General features: G+C 42.3%; 1 protein-coding gene across 3 annotated transcripts in view; it reads right to left on the reverse strand.

The window, feature by feature from the left end:
• Window positions 1-8,944, reverse strand: part of RELN (reelin) — a 496,502-nt gene extending 487,558 nt beyond the window's left edge. For all 3 annotated transcript variants that reach the window (XM_059396996.1, XM_059396995.1, XM_059396994.1), the window contains exon 1: window positions 8,416-8,944. In XM_059396996.1, coding sequence (XP_059252979.1) covers window positions 8,416-8,641 — 226 coding nt within the window. In that variant the 5' untranslated portion in view covers window positions 8,642-8,944. The remainder of the gene's footprint in view (window positions 1-8,415) is intronic.
• Window positions 8,945-15,409: the final 6,465 nt, after the last annotated feature.

The following is a 15,409-nucleotide window of genomic DNA, read 5'->3' on the forward strand; positions in this document are numbered from 1 at the left end:
CACAGGGGCTGAAGACATACATATTATAGGATTTGACAAAATATATTAAACTGATGTCAATATTTACTTATCTTGGCATTTTTCCTAGAATATACTTAAATACACAAAATTTGGTCATTATTAGGACCATTAAATAAAGAAAAATACTCAATTTAGGAATAGGGAGGTTTGAGTTAGGAATGGGCTAAGTTAATAAATGTTTTGTTTGGACTAAAACCATACTAAAACTCTTAATTCTAGGCAAGTCATATATGTATTTTGGCTGGGAAGCCCTTTCTGATCATATGTACTGAATGAGGAATTGTTCTTTTTTTTTTTTTTAATTTGTATGACTCTCCTCAATAATTAAAATGAAATTTCTCTTGAAATATGTCACATATTGACAAGGCATAAAATGGGCATGCATGGGATAAATGGCTCCCAGCTCCTACAGTAGTGCTTCAACTCTCCTTACCTAATGCTGGGTGATTATACCAGATGATAAGAGCTACTACTGAAAAAGTACTTATTGGGTACCAGGTACCTCATAAGCATGACCTCAGTGGGTGACCGCAACCCTGAAATATGAATATTATTATTTTTAAGTTAGAATCAGAAAACTGAGATTTAGTTGCTGAAGGCAAGCAACTAATAAGTGGCAGAGAAAGGATATATATAGGCGGTTCTCTTTGCTGCCAAAGCTTGAACTCTTGCCACGTGGCTGTGCCTCCTGGGATGGTCCTTTGTAGTGTAATAACTCTGAACTCTCCGCCAAGGCATCTTTAAAGTTCTGAGCTGGAACAGACAATGCCACAAAACAACAAAATTGATCTTGCTCAAGAAAGACTATGGTACTCCCCTCAGAGCAACACATCTCCAATCTAGTGTTTGCTTTAGACCAAGGCCCCTACTCCCCTCTTTTTGACCTGTTAAATGCCAGCAACCAGAAGAGATGGCAGCTCTATTTCATACCTGGGCAACTGCAGTTATGAACCTTGGTCCAAACCAGCAAGAAAATGAGAAGACTTGAGGTGACTGAGGTGATGAGAGAGAAAGTCCTTCATCAGTTTACTAGATGAGATTCCTTGCACCCAAGCATTCAGAAATCTCCAGGTTGAGCTGTCTCTCAGATTCAGGCTAATTTAGTACACGGTTTTCTAATTTCTATAACTCCCTACCAATGTGTACTTCTATACTCTTGTGCACAATCTTCAGAATCTATAGTCTGGCCAAAATAAGGGACAGCGGGAAAGTGGCAGACTCAGAAGCAGCCACAGGCTTGAACGTTCTTCCAAAAGATTTTACAGTGTAGAAGGAAGGGCAAGTGTGTGTCACAGAAACACAGCACTATGTTTTTAAGAGAATGATACAAAAGCCTACACATTCACTGATTGCAAATATCCAAGGAGTATGATAATTGCTATAAATCTGATATTTTTTCATGTTATAGTCAACGGAGAGAAAAATAGAGATGGTATCAGAAGATCTGAAGAGAAGAAGGAAACAGAGAAAGAACAGGAAGAACAAGAGAAGAGAGTGGTAAAGCAGGAAAAGGGAAGAAAGAGGAGAGGAAAAGCAAGGACCTGTGATATGGTGGAAGGGAGAAGATGAAGAAAGACAATGAGAAAATTTAGGAGGAGGAAGAAAGGACCAAGGGAGAGAACATGTGAGATACAGCTGGAAGAACAGACAGAGCAGGAAAGGCAAAGAAAGTCAGTTCTGAGGTGAGTGCAGCACAAACTGGTCAACTATGGTCCTCCCCTCCTGTCACTCGGTACGTGGGCATCTGTATACATCAATGGCAATACTCATGACTTCTTCACTAATGGCAAAGTCTTCTTTAATCAATAAAATTTAATTTATTGTCTTCCAAATAAAGTTTTCTCTACGGAAAGTTAATTTAGTATGAAAGGGTAAGTTGGGTTTCAGTGTCTACTTTGGAAAATCAGAGTTCCTATGACTATTTCTTTGTGGCATCCAAAAGCTACCTAATTACCTTCATTTTGTTTTTGGAATGATTAGAGCTGCCTTAAACCACACAATGACATCTGTATATGTTCGTACTGATCCTTCTACACATTCCTACATCTGGTGTTACATTGGTTCCTACGTGAGATTGAATAAAGAAGGAAAAAAATATGTATACTTTTAGCAAAGCATATCTTAGAAATAATTGGTTAACCCACAGGCACAGCATTCAATCCTTTAGAGGCTCTCTTGCCTTCAATGAGAAGGGCATGGCAGATACGCGGGCAAAAATGACTCTCTGAGCTATACAACTGAAACCAAAGTAAGATCACCTCAGGGGGAATTACCTGACAGCCAAGACTCATTTTTTAGAAAAAATACACCATTCTTGTGTCTGGACAGTCATTATGAAAGCTTCATATCTGAGAATTCAATTCCAATTCCTGAAAATGTGTTTTTAATACTGTTTTGCTTAAGCTCAATAAGATGGAAATTATACAGTTTGGTTGTTTAATAAATCACTCTAAAATCAGTGGAGTAGATTAATCATCCAAATGTTTCTTGAAACCAAAATATTTAAATAAATGAATTTCTCTTTTTATCTCTGTTATGTCGTTACTCAGACAAAGCCTTAATCATTTCTCTTTGTTCATAGTGAACCTTCCATTCTAACAGAATGCCTACCTACCTTCTCTTCCTGACACAGTGTAAGGCCACCCACTTTTGCTATTCATATATTACATAAAGAACTTTTAAAAATGCTTAATAACGTGATATTTTGCATGAGAATACTTACAATGTTTTAAATGCCAGTGTTCAAAAAGTGCTGGTTACTCAATTTATTTACGCTTTTCAAATGTAAAGATTGTATGAAATATTAAGAGTTCAATACATCAGCAACCATCGGTTAACATTAAAGACATAGTATTTGAAATAATCAAAAGAACAGTTATGGCTTAATATGCAATACATTCTAAATAATTGATAATGTAAGGTTCCCAGGTCATTCTATACATTTGATCAATTCCAGAGAGGGAAAATATAAAAGAATACTTTCAGGGGCGCCTGGGTGGCTCAGTGGTTAAGCCGCTGCCTTCGGCTCAGGTCATGATCTCGGGGTCCTGGGATTGAGCCCCGCATCGGGCTCTCTGCTCAGCAGGAAGCCTGCTTCCTCCTCTCTCTCTGCCTGCCTCTCTGCCTACTTGTGATCTTTGTCTGTCAAATAAATAAATAAAATCTTTAAAAAAAAAAAAAAAGAATACTTTCAGATCTATTCTTTTGAATGAACTAATTTATGAAAAAAATTTTTTTTCTCTTTTAAAGACCTGAGATCATGAGTCAGACGCTCTATTGACTGAGCCATCAAGGCACCCCTAATTTATGAAAAAATTTCAAAGTCGATAGTGTGGACTTTAAAATCTTGTCACAATGCTTATCACCTACTTTTTAAAGGTGAAAAGAAAAAAATATGGGAATAAGATAGTTCTGTCAAAAATATATGATTACAATTATGCAACATTATTTTTTCTTTAATATTTTTAATGAAAATAAAAACAGTAGTTTAAAATAAAGAGTTATAAAAATTGGAGAGAATCATATAAAGCAAGATTTATATGATGTAAGCAATAATCTGAACCACATAGGTAAAATATGTTTGAAATAAACTATAGAGAGATGAAATATACAACAAGCAGAGCAAAATGCTTTAAAACAGTTGATTTTCACATACAAGTAGGACACCACTGAAGTTCACTTATAAATTACAGAGAGAAATGATCCTTAGAGTTTAAATGTGCTGATTCTGGAATCTGAGACAGGTAAAGGACAAATAACCACACACCTGATCAAACAATACAGTTACCTTAGCAACATGAGATTACTTTAATTCAAATGATAATACTATTCCTTTGAAAAGAATTTTATTTGGAGTATATTACCGAAAATTATGTCTGACATATATCATTCCTATATTTGAAAGGTCATTACCTCGCAATGCCTTTGAACAGTGATTTTTAAATAGCAACTGGTTGATTCCAGAACACATATATTTATACTAGTGATACTGTCAATGGTTACAACAAAGTGCTCTTTCTCCAATTATATCTTCTACATTTAGGTTAATGCTCAGTTTTAGCAGCAGGAGCTGATTTCCGCAGTCACCCCATAAAATGATTAAATAAATAATGGAATGGAAACATAGCATGCAAGAACTACCAACCGTGCTACGAAACACAATACAATCCCCCTTTTAAAGCATTATACCGTATCAATAATTCAGTTCTGCTTAAGAGAGAATTTTTTACCCCCACCAATATTTTAGAACATTTTTTCACTATAAGAGAACACTTCCTCCACCTTAACACCCCCTTAAGAACAGGGATTCTAGTCTATTTCTGGATTCAGATAAATTGTCTTATCCGAGCTCAGGCACTTTCCATAGACTCCTTTACATACTCTTGGCTTTCACAGATGCTTTTTCTAATGTCTGACCTCTCCTCTCTGATGGTGGCTGAGTAAAGCCAATCTTGTGAGCAGGTAGGTTATTACATGATTTCAAGGGTTTCTAAAAGTCTTTCTACCCCAAAATGTATTATCTGCCTGCTTAGTGATGTTTAAAATTCTTCTAAACAAACAAAAAAGGGGGGGGACAACTTTCTACCATTATAATTAAGACTGTGGGAGAATTTAATGTTGATGAGTCACATTCTCTACAAATCAGTTGAGGGAGGAGGCTGCAAACAAAAATGGATAGGTAGATACCTGAGAGTAAAGAGGAGGAAGAGGGGTTATTGTGGGAGAGGAAAAGTGCAGACATCAACTCGACCTTTGTATGTTTCACAATACTGCCCTGGTCCCCAGCAGAAGGAGCAGGGAATTGCCAGGCGTGTCTGGGAAAGAGAAATGGCCACCTGGCTAGACCAGCTAGGTTTCCATTTTCTATCTTCTTGTTATTTGCAACCTTCTACAAAAAAATTCAGGGCTGGTTGTGGAAACCAACCATGTTTTGGGACTTGTACAAAAACAGTAAATTCTTAAAATAAAAAGAGGTTCTGATCCCAAGACCTTTCTAATTCAACATGATGTATATAAGACCTCCTTTTGCTGAGTTTCTGCGATGTGGTATACTCATGCAAGGACACCATAGTTCACTGTGACTAATGATACCATCTCAAGAAAGTCATAGATGACAGAATTTAAAAGATGGAAGAAGATGGGGCACTCAGTCAGTTAAGCATCCAACCCTTGATTTCGGCTCAAGTCGCGGTCTCATGGTTTTGAGATTGAGCCCTGCCTCAGGCTCCCTTCCTTCTCCCTTCCCCCCAACTCTCTCCCTCACTAATTAATGAAGAATGAATAAAAGAAAAAAAGTGATATAAGAAGATGACAACAGAGGTACCAAATGACACCCTTTAGGATGAAAACTAGGAGAAGTAACCACGTACTGTTTATAGAGTTGCCAAAACTGCAAATACATAGATCTACTAAATGCTGGAAATATATGACAATTCTGTTAGACATGCAAGCTTCAAATGCTCTAGTATTAGGTTTTTGTTTTTGAAAAGGTTTTCTTTAAGATTTTATTGATTTGTTTGAGAGGACAGAGAGAGTGAGTGTTTGAGCAAGCAGAGGCAGAGAGAGGAGCAAAGGGAGAGAGAGAAGGAGACTCCCCACTGAGCAGGAAGCCTGACTTTGGGGCTGGATCCCAGGACCCCGGGATCATGACCTGAGCGGAAGGCAGACATTCAACTGATGGAGCCACCCAGGCACCCCAAACGATTTTCAATAAAATCTTTAAATAAAGATGACATATACAGAGACCTGTAATTTTGAACCACTTTTATACTAGACTGACATTTGCCTCTCCATTTCACATGCTGAGCTCTGTCACACAGCAAAATCTCAAGGGGCAGCTGACACAGTCTGATCTACAGTCATGTTCCATGTTAGGGACATACCACTTCTATCTCAATGCATTCTCTCAGGTAAAGAAGGTGACAACCATCAGCCGTACCCAAACACCATTCCTCCAAGGGATGAGTTCAACATAAATCACAGATAAGACTGATTTGTTCTGATATAATTGTTACCTTTAAAGATTGAGAAGGTTAGAAATAAAATCTCAAGCTAATATTTTACAGATTTCTGAGCTTTAAAAATTTTTGGCTGAATGACCTCCTATTTTGGTCTCTCATAAAATGAGCCAATCAGAAATGTGTATTAGGTTAAGTTTTTCCATTACCAGTTCAATTCCTAAAGATGCTACACAATTAATTTTAAGGTTTATTTTTAGAAATCTGAAAGAAAAAGAGACACCGGAAAGCATCACTTCGTTTTCAAACAATTCTTCAATCTGTCGAACATTTTACAGGGAAAAACTCTTTTTTTTTTTTTTTTTAAAGATTTTATTTATTTATCAGGGAAAAACTCTTAATGAAGGCCTGTTTCAAGCAGGCAATTTCGAAGTCTAAGTATTTGATAAAACAGATAATGGGAATTTAAAATATGACATGAACAGTTCTCAACGTTTATAACAATTTGACCTTGTTGAAGTTACATAATAAAACTTCTCTACCTTTTCTGATGGCAGAAAAGTGGAAGAAATTGAGGCTTCCCACACAATGTCCAACTTGAAGTATTACACTTTTTTCTTACTCTCTATCACTCATTCTTTTTCAGACTTAGGGATGTGATTATGGTCGGTCTTTGGCTGACTTGTATTTGCTAGCTTTATAGCGAAAGCAAAGTCTAGGTCACATTTTAGTATTTTTAAGTTTTCTTCTGTGCTAGCATCTTACAAAGGATGTGAAAAACATTAGAAAAAAAAATAACAGGGCTTTGTATTATCACATGGTCTTCCATCACAACCTGAAAATCATACCTTTTAGCCCAGCTCAGGCTCACTTACCTACCACTCTCACTTAGAACTAATGACAGGCAAGCACCTTTGCTAAGGGTCATACCAAGTGACAAGCTCAATCAATCAGTCTTAGGGTTAGGTCTGGGTTACCATCAAACTGGCTGGTCTTGCCACTTAAGGAGTCCCGGGACCTTAAAAAACACCAGAACATTCTTGGGAAGCGAGCCTGGGAAACACTTTATTAAAGAAGGGACTAGTTACAGACAATTAATTTTTCAAAGTCTAAAATTCCACCAAATTAGACTCCTGCTTTACAGACAAGGCTGCCACCATGCCACAAGAAAGTTGTAAAAGCACTCTTGTAAACCTCCGGAAAGCATTTATTTATGTAAAACATTTTAGTGTAGACACAAAGGTGTTTTTCAGAAAACAGAAAACTTAAGGACTCTTATCGTTTTTACACGCATGTTTATCTGAAATGCCAGCTGCTCCGTGGATTATCTCCTGCTATGTCAATAATTGTTAGCCTACAAGACATCGAAACCATGAGATTACTAGGCAATAGTTTCTATTTGGTTGGGTGTAAGTATTTTTGCCTTGAAATTCTAATCAAATGGTGCCTGTCCCACCTTAGAAACACCATGGAAGTGAAATATTCAGAAGTGCCAGAGGAAATAACAGAAAATAGTATCTTTATCTCCCCACATACTCGATTTACTAGCTTAAAACAGCTAAAATACATGCATGCACCATATAAAATTCTATTTCTTGGAGCTATATTTTACTTCCTCAGCAACGTTTAATTTCGATGAAGGGCTCCATAACGATCTTTTTTTTTTTTTTTTAAGATACCTTTAAATTATAAGGGGCTTCCAGCCCTTACCTGGAAATTAAAGCTGTGCAGATAAAAGACAAAGTCATCAATACACAACACAGAGATCACTTTAAAAACAAGCAGCACGTTAAAAGTAGGAGGAATTTGTTAAAAAACCATCGATTACGGACATTTTAAGGGACACTTCATAAAGCACAGAGAGCGCTGGAAGCAGCCGCTCCATTTCAGGAGGGCCGTTGGACACTGGATGAAATGGGGGATCCTGGCTGGCGAGCAGCGGGAACTTTGCAGCGGGCAGGCGACGGCGCGGGGCAGCCGGGGACCGGGGCGCGCCAGTCTGTCACCAGCCCGTCCGCAGAGCCTGGCGCCAGCCCCAACGCCACCCTTCAGGGGGAACCGGGCAGGACAAATGTCTGGAATCCGAGCCCCGGGGTTAGGGAAACAAGACGCACGGACCCACTAAACGTGTCAGCGGCAGGGACGAGGAGTGAGGAGGGAAAGATGCCAACCCCCAATTCTCAGGCGTTTCCCCCCAAGAACGGGCTTATTACGAGGAGATGCGTGAGGGGAGCGTGTACTGTGTGGCGAGTAAATCCCAACTCGCGACTCGATCCTCACTAACTTTGTTCCCTGTCCCTCCACAGAGCGCAAGGTTGAGGGAAGGGCTCTCCTGGCTCCCGTTTAAATGGCCCCTTGGAAGAAGGAAAGGGATAAAAAGCTGCGCTCGCGGGCGCACCGGGCCGGGCGGCGAGCGCGGAGCCGCTGCGGTACCTACCATGATATTCTTGTCCCGGTACGTAGTAGGTGGGGTTGCCCGCAATGTGCAGGGAAATGAGCACCTCGCCCTGCTCCCCATCCCCTTCCAGCTCCCCGTGGTGGGTGCACAGGAAAAAGAAGGGCGAGAAGCGGGGGTAATAGCCCACCGCCGCGCGCGCCCTCAGCGTCGCCCCCAGCAACAGCGCCAGGAGGAAAGTCCGCGGGGTCCAGCAACTGCGCTCCATGCCGCCGCCGCCGCCGCCGCCGCGCGCCCCGAGCGCCGCTCGCTCATTCAGTTTGGGAGGCGCCGGGACGGAGGAGCCACGCGGAGAGAAGGCGAGGAGGCGGCGGACGCGAGCAGAGCGGGCTCGGGCGCGGAGCCCCGGAGTTCCGCGGAAGACCGCGGCTCGCAAAGTTTCTTTGGGCCGCGGGAGAGCGAGACCCGGGCTGCGGGCTCCGAGAGCGCGTCGTCCGCCGCCTCCGTGCGCCGCCGCAGCCGCGCCGCCTCTGCGCGACGCCCCTCGGCCAGGCCTGGGAAAGCGCCCGCCCCCCTCCACACCTTCTTAAAGCCCCGGGCGCCGAGTCTCCCCCCGCGCCGCTGCCACACGTGTCCCGGCCGCTCCCCCGCCCCCACGCACCGCCCCGCGCGCGCCCGCCCGGCCCCCGCCCTCTCGAGCTCGCACGCCCGCACCTCGGGAGACGCGGGGCGTGCACCTCCCGGGGTCCCAGCGCAGCAGCGCGCTTCCCCCCCGGAAGGACCGCCGAGGGGCGCGATCCGGAGGAGGGTGTGGGTCTGGGGGTGCTGTTGGGGGCCACGGGGGCCGCCAATCTACAGCAAGGGACAGAGAAACCTCGGAGAGAGAGAACCTCCCGCCAGCTGTCTGGAGGAGCACAAGGAGAAGACCGTCCCCTTTGGCCCTCAGATTTCCCTCTTTTTCCTGAGAGGAGGCGCGGGGGAAGGAGAGGGCTGGTGGGGCCGGCGCTGGCGGCGGCTTCTTTGTCTGCGCCGTCTGCGCCCCCACGCCCCTCGGGGCTCGCCCGCCTCGGAGCCCGGGCGGCCTGCGCTTGTTCTGGGGATCCGCCCGCGGCCCCGAACCGCGAGGGGCCCCTGCGCTCCCTTCCCATCCAGGCCTCGCGTCCCTCCCGCTGCCCCCCGCCCGGTTCCTCGCCGCAGCGACAGAGCCTCATCTGTAGCCGGATTTTAAATGAGATTAAGCGAAAGTGGAATTGGCAGCCTCGAGTGGTGCCTGGAAATGGTGATTTGTGCTGCTCGGGTGTGGGGGAATTGTGTGGCAGGAAGGGTTGGCGGAGCTGAGCCCCGACAGGCGCTCTTCGCTGGACTGTTCGGTTATTCATTGCTGCTGGGTTCTTCAGGCGGAGAAGGTTGTAATTTTTAAAATCCGTGTTTATTTCCTTTAAATGTCAGCTACGACCAATGTCCCTGAAATGGGGGAAGGGGAAAACGTTCTGGGGAGATGCTGGCAGGGGTGATTGAAGCGGGTGGTAATGAGCTGCTGCACAGGAGACTGCGGGGAAGTGAAATAAAAAGCACGTTTTTTAACCGAGGACGGCTGGCAGGAGCCCTGCGGCATCCGGAGATGGGGGAGCTGGATTGCCAGGTTTTAATGCTTCTCCCCACCCACCCCTGGCTTATCACCAAGCCCAGATAAACCCGCACCTACAGAAATGAGTAGATTATAAAACTGAAAAGAATGGTGTCTTTGCCTATTTGGGGGTGGGGGGGTGCGAAAGACAGGGGCCAGGGGGAGACGTTTGTAGTCATTTAGGTTGCAAAAGGAAGAGATTGTTTTTCTTCCTCTTACCCAGACCGAGCTCACACAGGGCCCCACTTCTAGCTGCCTCCTGGTTTTCCTTCCTTTGAACCCCCCGAGGGCCCAACTGTTATATATATTTGATGTAATAATAATCGTTACTCTGAAGCTCTGGGCTGGGTGTGGGGTACATGGGCCTGTAGGTAAATTACCACATATAATACTCACACCACCCCCAGAGGCCAAAATTATCCCCATTTCACAAGGGAGTGAACAGTCAGAAATGTTAATTTGCCCAGTATCAGTAACAATCAGTAACAAAGGCTGGATGCAAGATAGCCCGGCTGCTGGCTCTAGAGGCCCTCACCCAGAACTGCCCTTAGCTAGAAGGAGAACCACCACCACCACCTGTCCACAGCAGGCAGTGTCGCCCCAAACAGAATTACAAGAAACTCACCCCACAGCTGGCATGACTGTTACCGTGTCTTCCTGTCCAGTTAGGTGAATATAACCTAACACAAAAGGAATCACTTCTAGAAAGAATCCAAAACTATTGCACATTTTTAGCTAACACTTAAATGTTTACTTGTGCTGAAGTGCTGTCCTAAATACTTAATAGATTCAGCTCTTCTAATCCTCATAACAACTTTATAGGGAAAATACTATTAATATCCTCATTGTTCATATTATGAAAATGAAGCACAGAGAGGTCAAGTAACTTGTCCAAGGTCACACCGCTGATAAGTGAGAGAGCTGTGACTTGAACAGTCTGATTCCAGAGACCCAACACTTAACCACTGTAAACCACTTCTAAGGAATGCATGCTGATGTTGTTAGAGGGATGGGGAAATAACTCTTCTTTGCTCATATCTGATTACCTCATTAAATCCTTACATTACCCTGTGAAGTAGATATAGTTATCCTCACATTTTAGAAGAGAAAGTTGAGATTCATAGAAGTTAAGTGATTTGTCAAGGGCACTCAGTAGGAAGAGGGGTCTGGGATCAAATCTGACCATGCTTGTTTCCAAGGTTGCTGCTTAAAATAAATTGTCTTTAGGGGCACCTAGGTGACTCAGTCAGTTGAGTGTCCAATTCTTGATTTCAGCTCAGGTCATGATCTGATGGGTTGTGAGATGGAGACCTGAGTGAATCTCTGAGCTCAGCGAGGAATCTGCTTGCAATTATCTCTTTCTGCCCCTTACCCCACTCACATGCATGCTTGCTCTCTCAAATAAATAAATAAAATCTTTTTTAAAAATTGTCTTTAGTAAAAGCACTGATAATTGGTCCAGGACATAATTGGCACTTAATTCCCAGAACATTGTCAGTTCCCAGAGGTCCCCTCTTTCTGTTCTGTAAGAAGTACTCTTTTGTGAGTCTCTTACCATGGGTTTCTTAGCATTCAATTTATGTAACAGTTTATTTTCCAATCTTCCCCCTTTTTTGTGCTTTCTTAACTTTTTACAACATTACCTTGCTATGTGCATTTTGGTGACTTTTATACTCAACTACTCAGGCTCAAATCTCTGACTTCAGCCCCATGGTTGATCATTAACAGGCACAGAGACTGTTTAAATAATGTCTTGAGTGGTGCTGAGTTGCTTAAGAAAAGGGTAGATGGTGGTACACCCCACTTAGCAGTCCCTTGGACAAGCACCAGTACTTGTCCTCTTATAGTAACAGAAGTCCAAGTTTACACATCTCTGATACTGTCATGGTTAAACCCAGTTCAACTAGCTATTAGTAATACATTTTAATAATCTTAAAAATAAATCAGGAAAATACATGAGGTCTATATAGAATCACCTTGAACATAAGGAATTAGCATCTTCTTAGTAGAGCATTTTAAGTCCCACAATAGGAGGCAAAGTAGGTTACAATTCAAAATTTCCAATTTCCCAGCTCCTGTGCTAAGTCTTAGGTCTTATTTCTACTTAGTAAATCACAATAAATATCTTTAAGAATATTTGGTCCAGAAAATCTACAAGCTTTCAAACTAAATAGAAAAATAGAGAAATGTTTTTTAAGGAAAACTGGCTTTCATCAAAAAAAAAAAAAAAATCTGCAAAAAATAAAAAGTGGTGTCAGGGGTGAATAATGAGTAAATCTGTGGGAAAAGGAGCTTAAACTGTGGCAAGATTCTTTTTTAATTACAACTGCTAGAAGTGGTAATTAGCCTACTAAAAAAAATTACACTTAGGCATTCTTAGACTATAAATCCTTTCTTGCTGATAAGTAGAAATCATTGCCCAGTATTGAATGTGAAGAACCATAACACAATGGGAAATATATATATATATATAGTAAATGTATATGCATATAAAATCAGATCTACAGCTTTCAAATCATTGGGAGATGACGAATCCAGATAAAATACAAAACAGACGTTGAATTATATTTAAAAGTTGCAAGAGTTCACTCACTGTCTACCTTTTACTGATCTTTTGAGCCCAAGTAGCGAATGTTTTGGTATGTGTGAGAAAGGAAATCTCTACTCTTATTTAGTATGGAAAAGTTAAGCAGAAAGTCTATTAAATTTTATATAGATAGGTTTATATCTATCTATATATTAGAGAGAGAAAGATACTGATATATTTGATGTCTATGGAGAAACAGAACAAACTGGAATCAGTCCATTCTTTGAACTTTAAAATAGTAATAAAGAGCCAAATAAGAGGAAACCCTTCCTTACAGAGAAGTAAACTTCTCAAACCTATTACTTGTAAGACATGGTACAATCTGAAGAAGTTAAGACTCTCCAGTGAAAGAAAGGTTAGCTAAGTCTTCAGGGAATGCAGCTCTACTGGGATAGGACAGCCTCTGATGCGCATGTCCTACCAGAACATGTTAACTGCACATCAAATTTAAATATGAAGATGAGATAAACCATGGGTCAATAAAAAGTCATTATATCATAACATTTCTTTAAAATATCTCAATTCCTCAACACTAAAAATCCCTTTTGAAAAAGCTTCTCCACTTTCAGGGATCTGTACATTCTGTTTCCTCTCTCTGAAACGTCCTTCCCAGTCCCTGTGCCCTAAGTGCACACCCTCAGCCTTCCCTCCTCCACCTTCCTCCTCACTTGGATGCTGTCAACTCATCCTCCACATCTCCACTGACAGGTTTTTGCCTGAGAAGACCTTTCCTGACCCTGCCCTTCCCCCATCCTAAATCAGGTTCTCTAGAGCTGCAGGGTCCATTAGAGTAGGCCCTCACCTTCATGTGTCTATTCAAATTGAAATGAAACAGAACTCAAAATTAAGTTTTTCAGGTACACTAGTCACATTTCAAAGATCTAATAACTACACATGGCTAGTATTTGCTATACGGGACACAGCAGACTTAGACTAGGCTGGTTAATTTATGTGTCAACCTGACTGGACCAAGGGATGCCTGGTAAAACATTATTTCTGTCAGGGCACTACCGGAAGAGATCAGCACTTCAATCAGTGAACTGAGCAAAGCATATGGCCCTCCCTAATACTGGTGGGCATCACCCAATACACTGAGGCCCCTAATAGGAAAAAAAAATTTTTAAAGTAGAGGAATGGAATAAGTATTTCATAGGAATTACTTACTCTCCCTTCCTGCTTGAGCTGACGCATCTATCTTCTCCTGCCTTTAATCATCTGTGCCCCTGGTTCTCAAGTTTTTGGACTCAGATCAGGACATACACTATTGGCCTTTAGACTTAGACTGAATTATATACCATGGACTTTCCTAGTTCTCCGTCTTGCAGATGGCAGATTGTGGGACTTCCCTGCTTTTATAACCACATGTGCCAATTCCTATAGAAATCTCCTCTTATATATGTCTAGGTAGGTAGGTAGGTACGTAGATAGACAGACAGACAGACAGATAGATATAGAGGTATCCTAATGGCTCTGTCTCTTTGGAGGACACTGTCTAGTCCACAGACTATTTCCATCATCCCAGAGAGTTCTACTTTAGCACTGCCCTCCACGGAAAGGATGAATGAATGCCCCATCTAACACATTCGCTTAAGCATTCAGTCACTATAGATGAAGCACCCTCTATGTGCCAAAATGCTAGCTGCCGTAGACAGGGAGTGAATATGTCAATACAGTTCCCGCCCTCAGGGAGCTGACAGTCTGGTACTGAGGACTGAAGAGTAAACAAGTACGAAAACAACATAATTCCTGTCACCGGTCAATACTGTGAAGAAATAAAACAGGATGATGTGGCGCAGAGTATTGAGGGCAGGCAGGTTCCTTTGGATTGAAGAGGCAGGGAAAATTGCCCTGAAGAGCGAAATTGGAGTTGAAACTTCTTGAGTATGGGAGGGCCCACCATGTGAACGTGTAAGAGGAAAACAGTCCAACAAGACCATGCAACTAGCATGAAGTCCCTAAACCAGGACCATGCTGGGGATGTTCAAGGCTCAGGAGGGGCAGCAGGACAAGGGAAGAGTGATATGGGACAAGGCCAGAGAAGTGGGTAGGGACCAGATCCCATCAACTGGATGGGGAAGATTTAGGTCAAGGAGTGACATGATCCAAAGGAATAATGGATTAATTATTAAATGCCAGAAACCTCTTGAGAAAAAAAAAATATGCTTCTAAGTTTTCCCTGAGATTTAAATAAATGTGCCACATAATATTTTAATATAATTGTCTCTTAGCACAGTTTCTGTTACAGTATAGCCAAGAACATTCTTCACTCATTCTTTTATTCAGCAAATATTAACTGAACAGCTATTACATGCAAAGCACTGCGTTCGATCCTGGGAAAACTGGTGAACAAGACAGATACAACCTTGCTCTGTAAATCTTACATTTCGGTAGGGAGAGATAGGTATCAACATCGATTACTACAATCAATGAGGGACTTAGAAAAGTGACGCATGCTTTAATGGGGAATAAAGGGAAACGGAACAGAAGAGATTTCCCTGTGCAAGAGGTTGAAGTTATGATTTAGGAGCCATTAGTTTGGTAAAAAGGAGGAAAAAAACGTATTTTGGGCCAAAGCACCTATGTGTCAAGAAGAAGTCGATGGGGGGCATCTGGGGGGCTCAGTTGGTTAAGCAACTGCCTTCGGCTCAGGTCATGATCCTGGTAGTCCCAGGATCAAGTCTCACATCAGGCCCTCTGCTCATCAGGGAGCCGGCTTCTCCCTCTGCCCCTTGCCCCTTTCATGCTCACGCTCTCTCTCTCTCAAATAAATAAAATCTTAAAAAAGGAGAAGAAGAAGAAAGAAGAAGAAAGAAGAAAGAAGA

This window comes from Mustela nigripes, chromosome 4, assembly GCF_022355385.1.
Source record: "Mustela nigripes isolate SB6536 chromosome 4, MUSNIG.SB6536, whole genome shotgun sequence".
In the NCBI taxonomy this organism is placed as follows: domain Eukaryota; kingdom Metazoa; phylum Chordata; class Mammalia; order Carnivora; family Mustelidae; genus Mustela; species Mustela nigripes.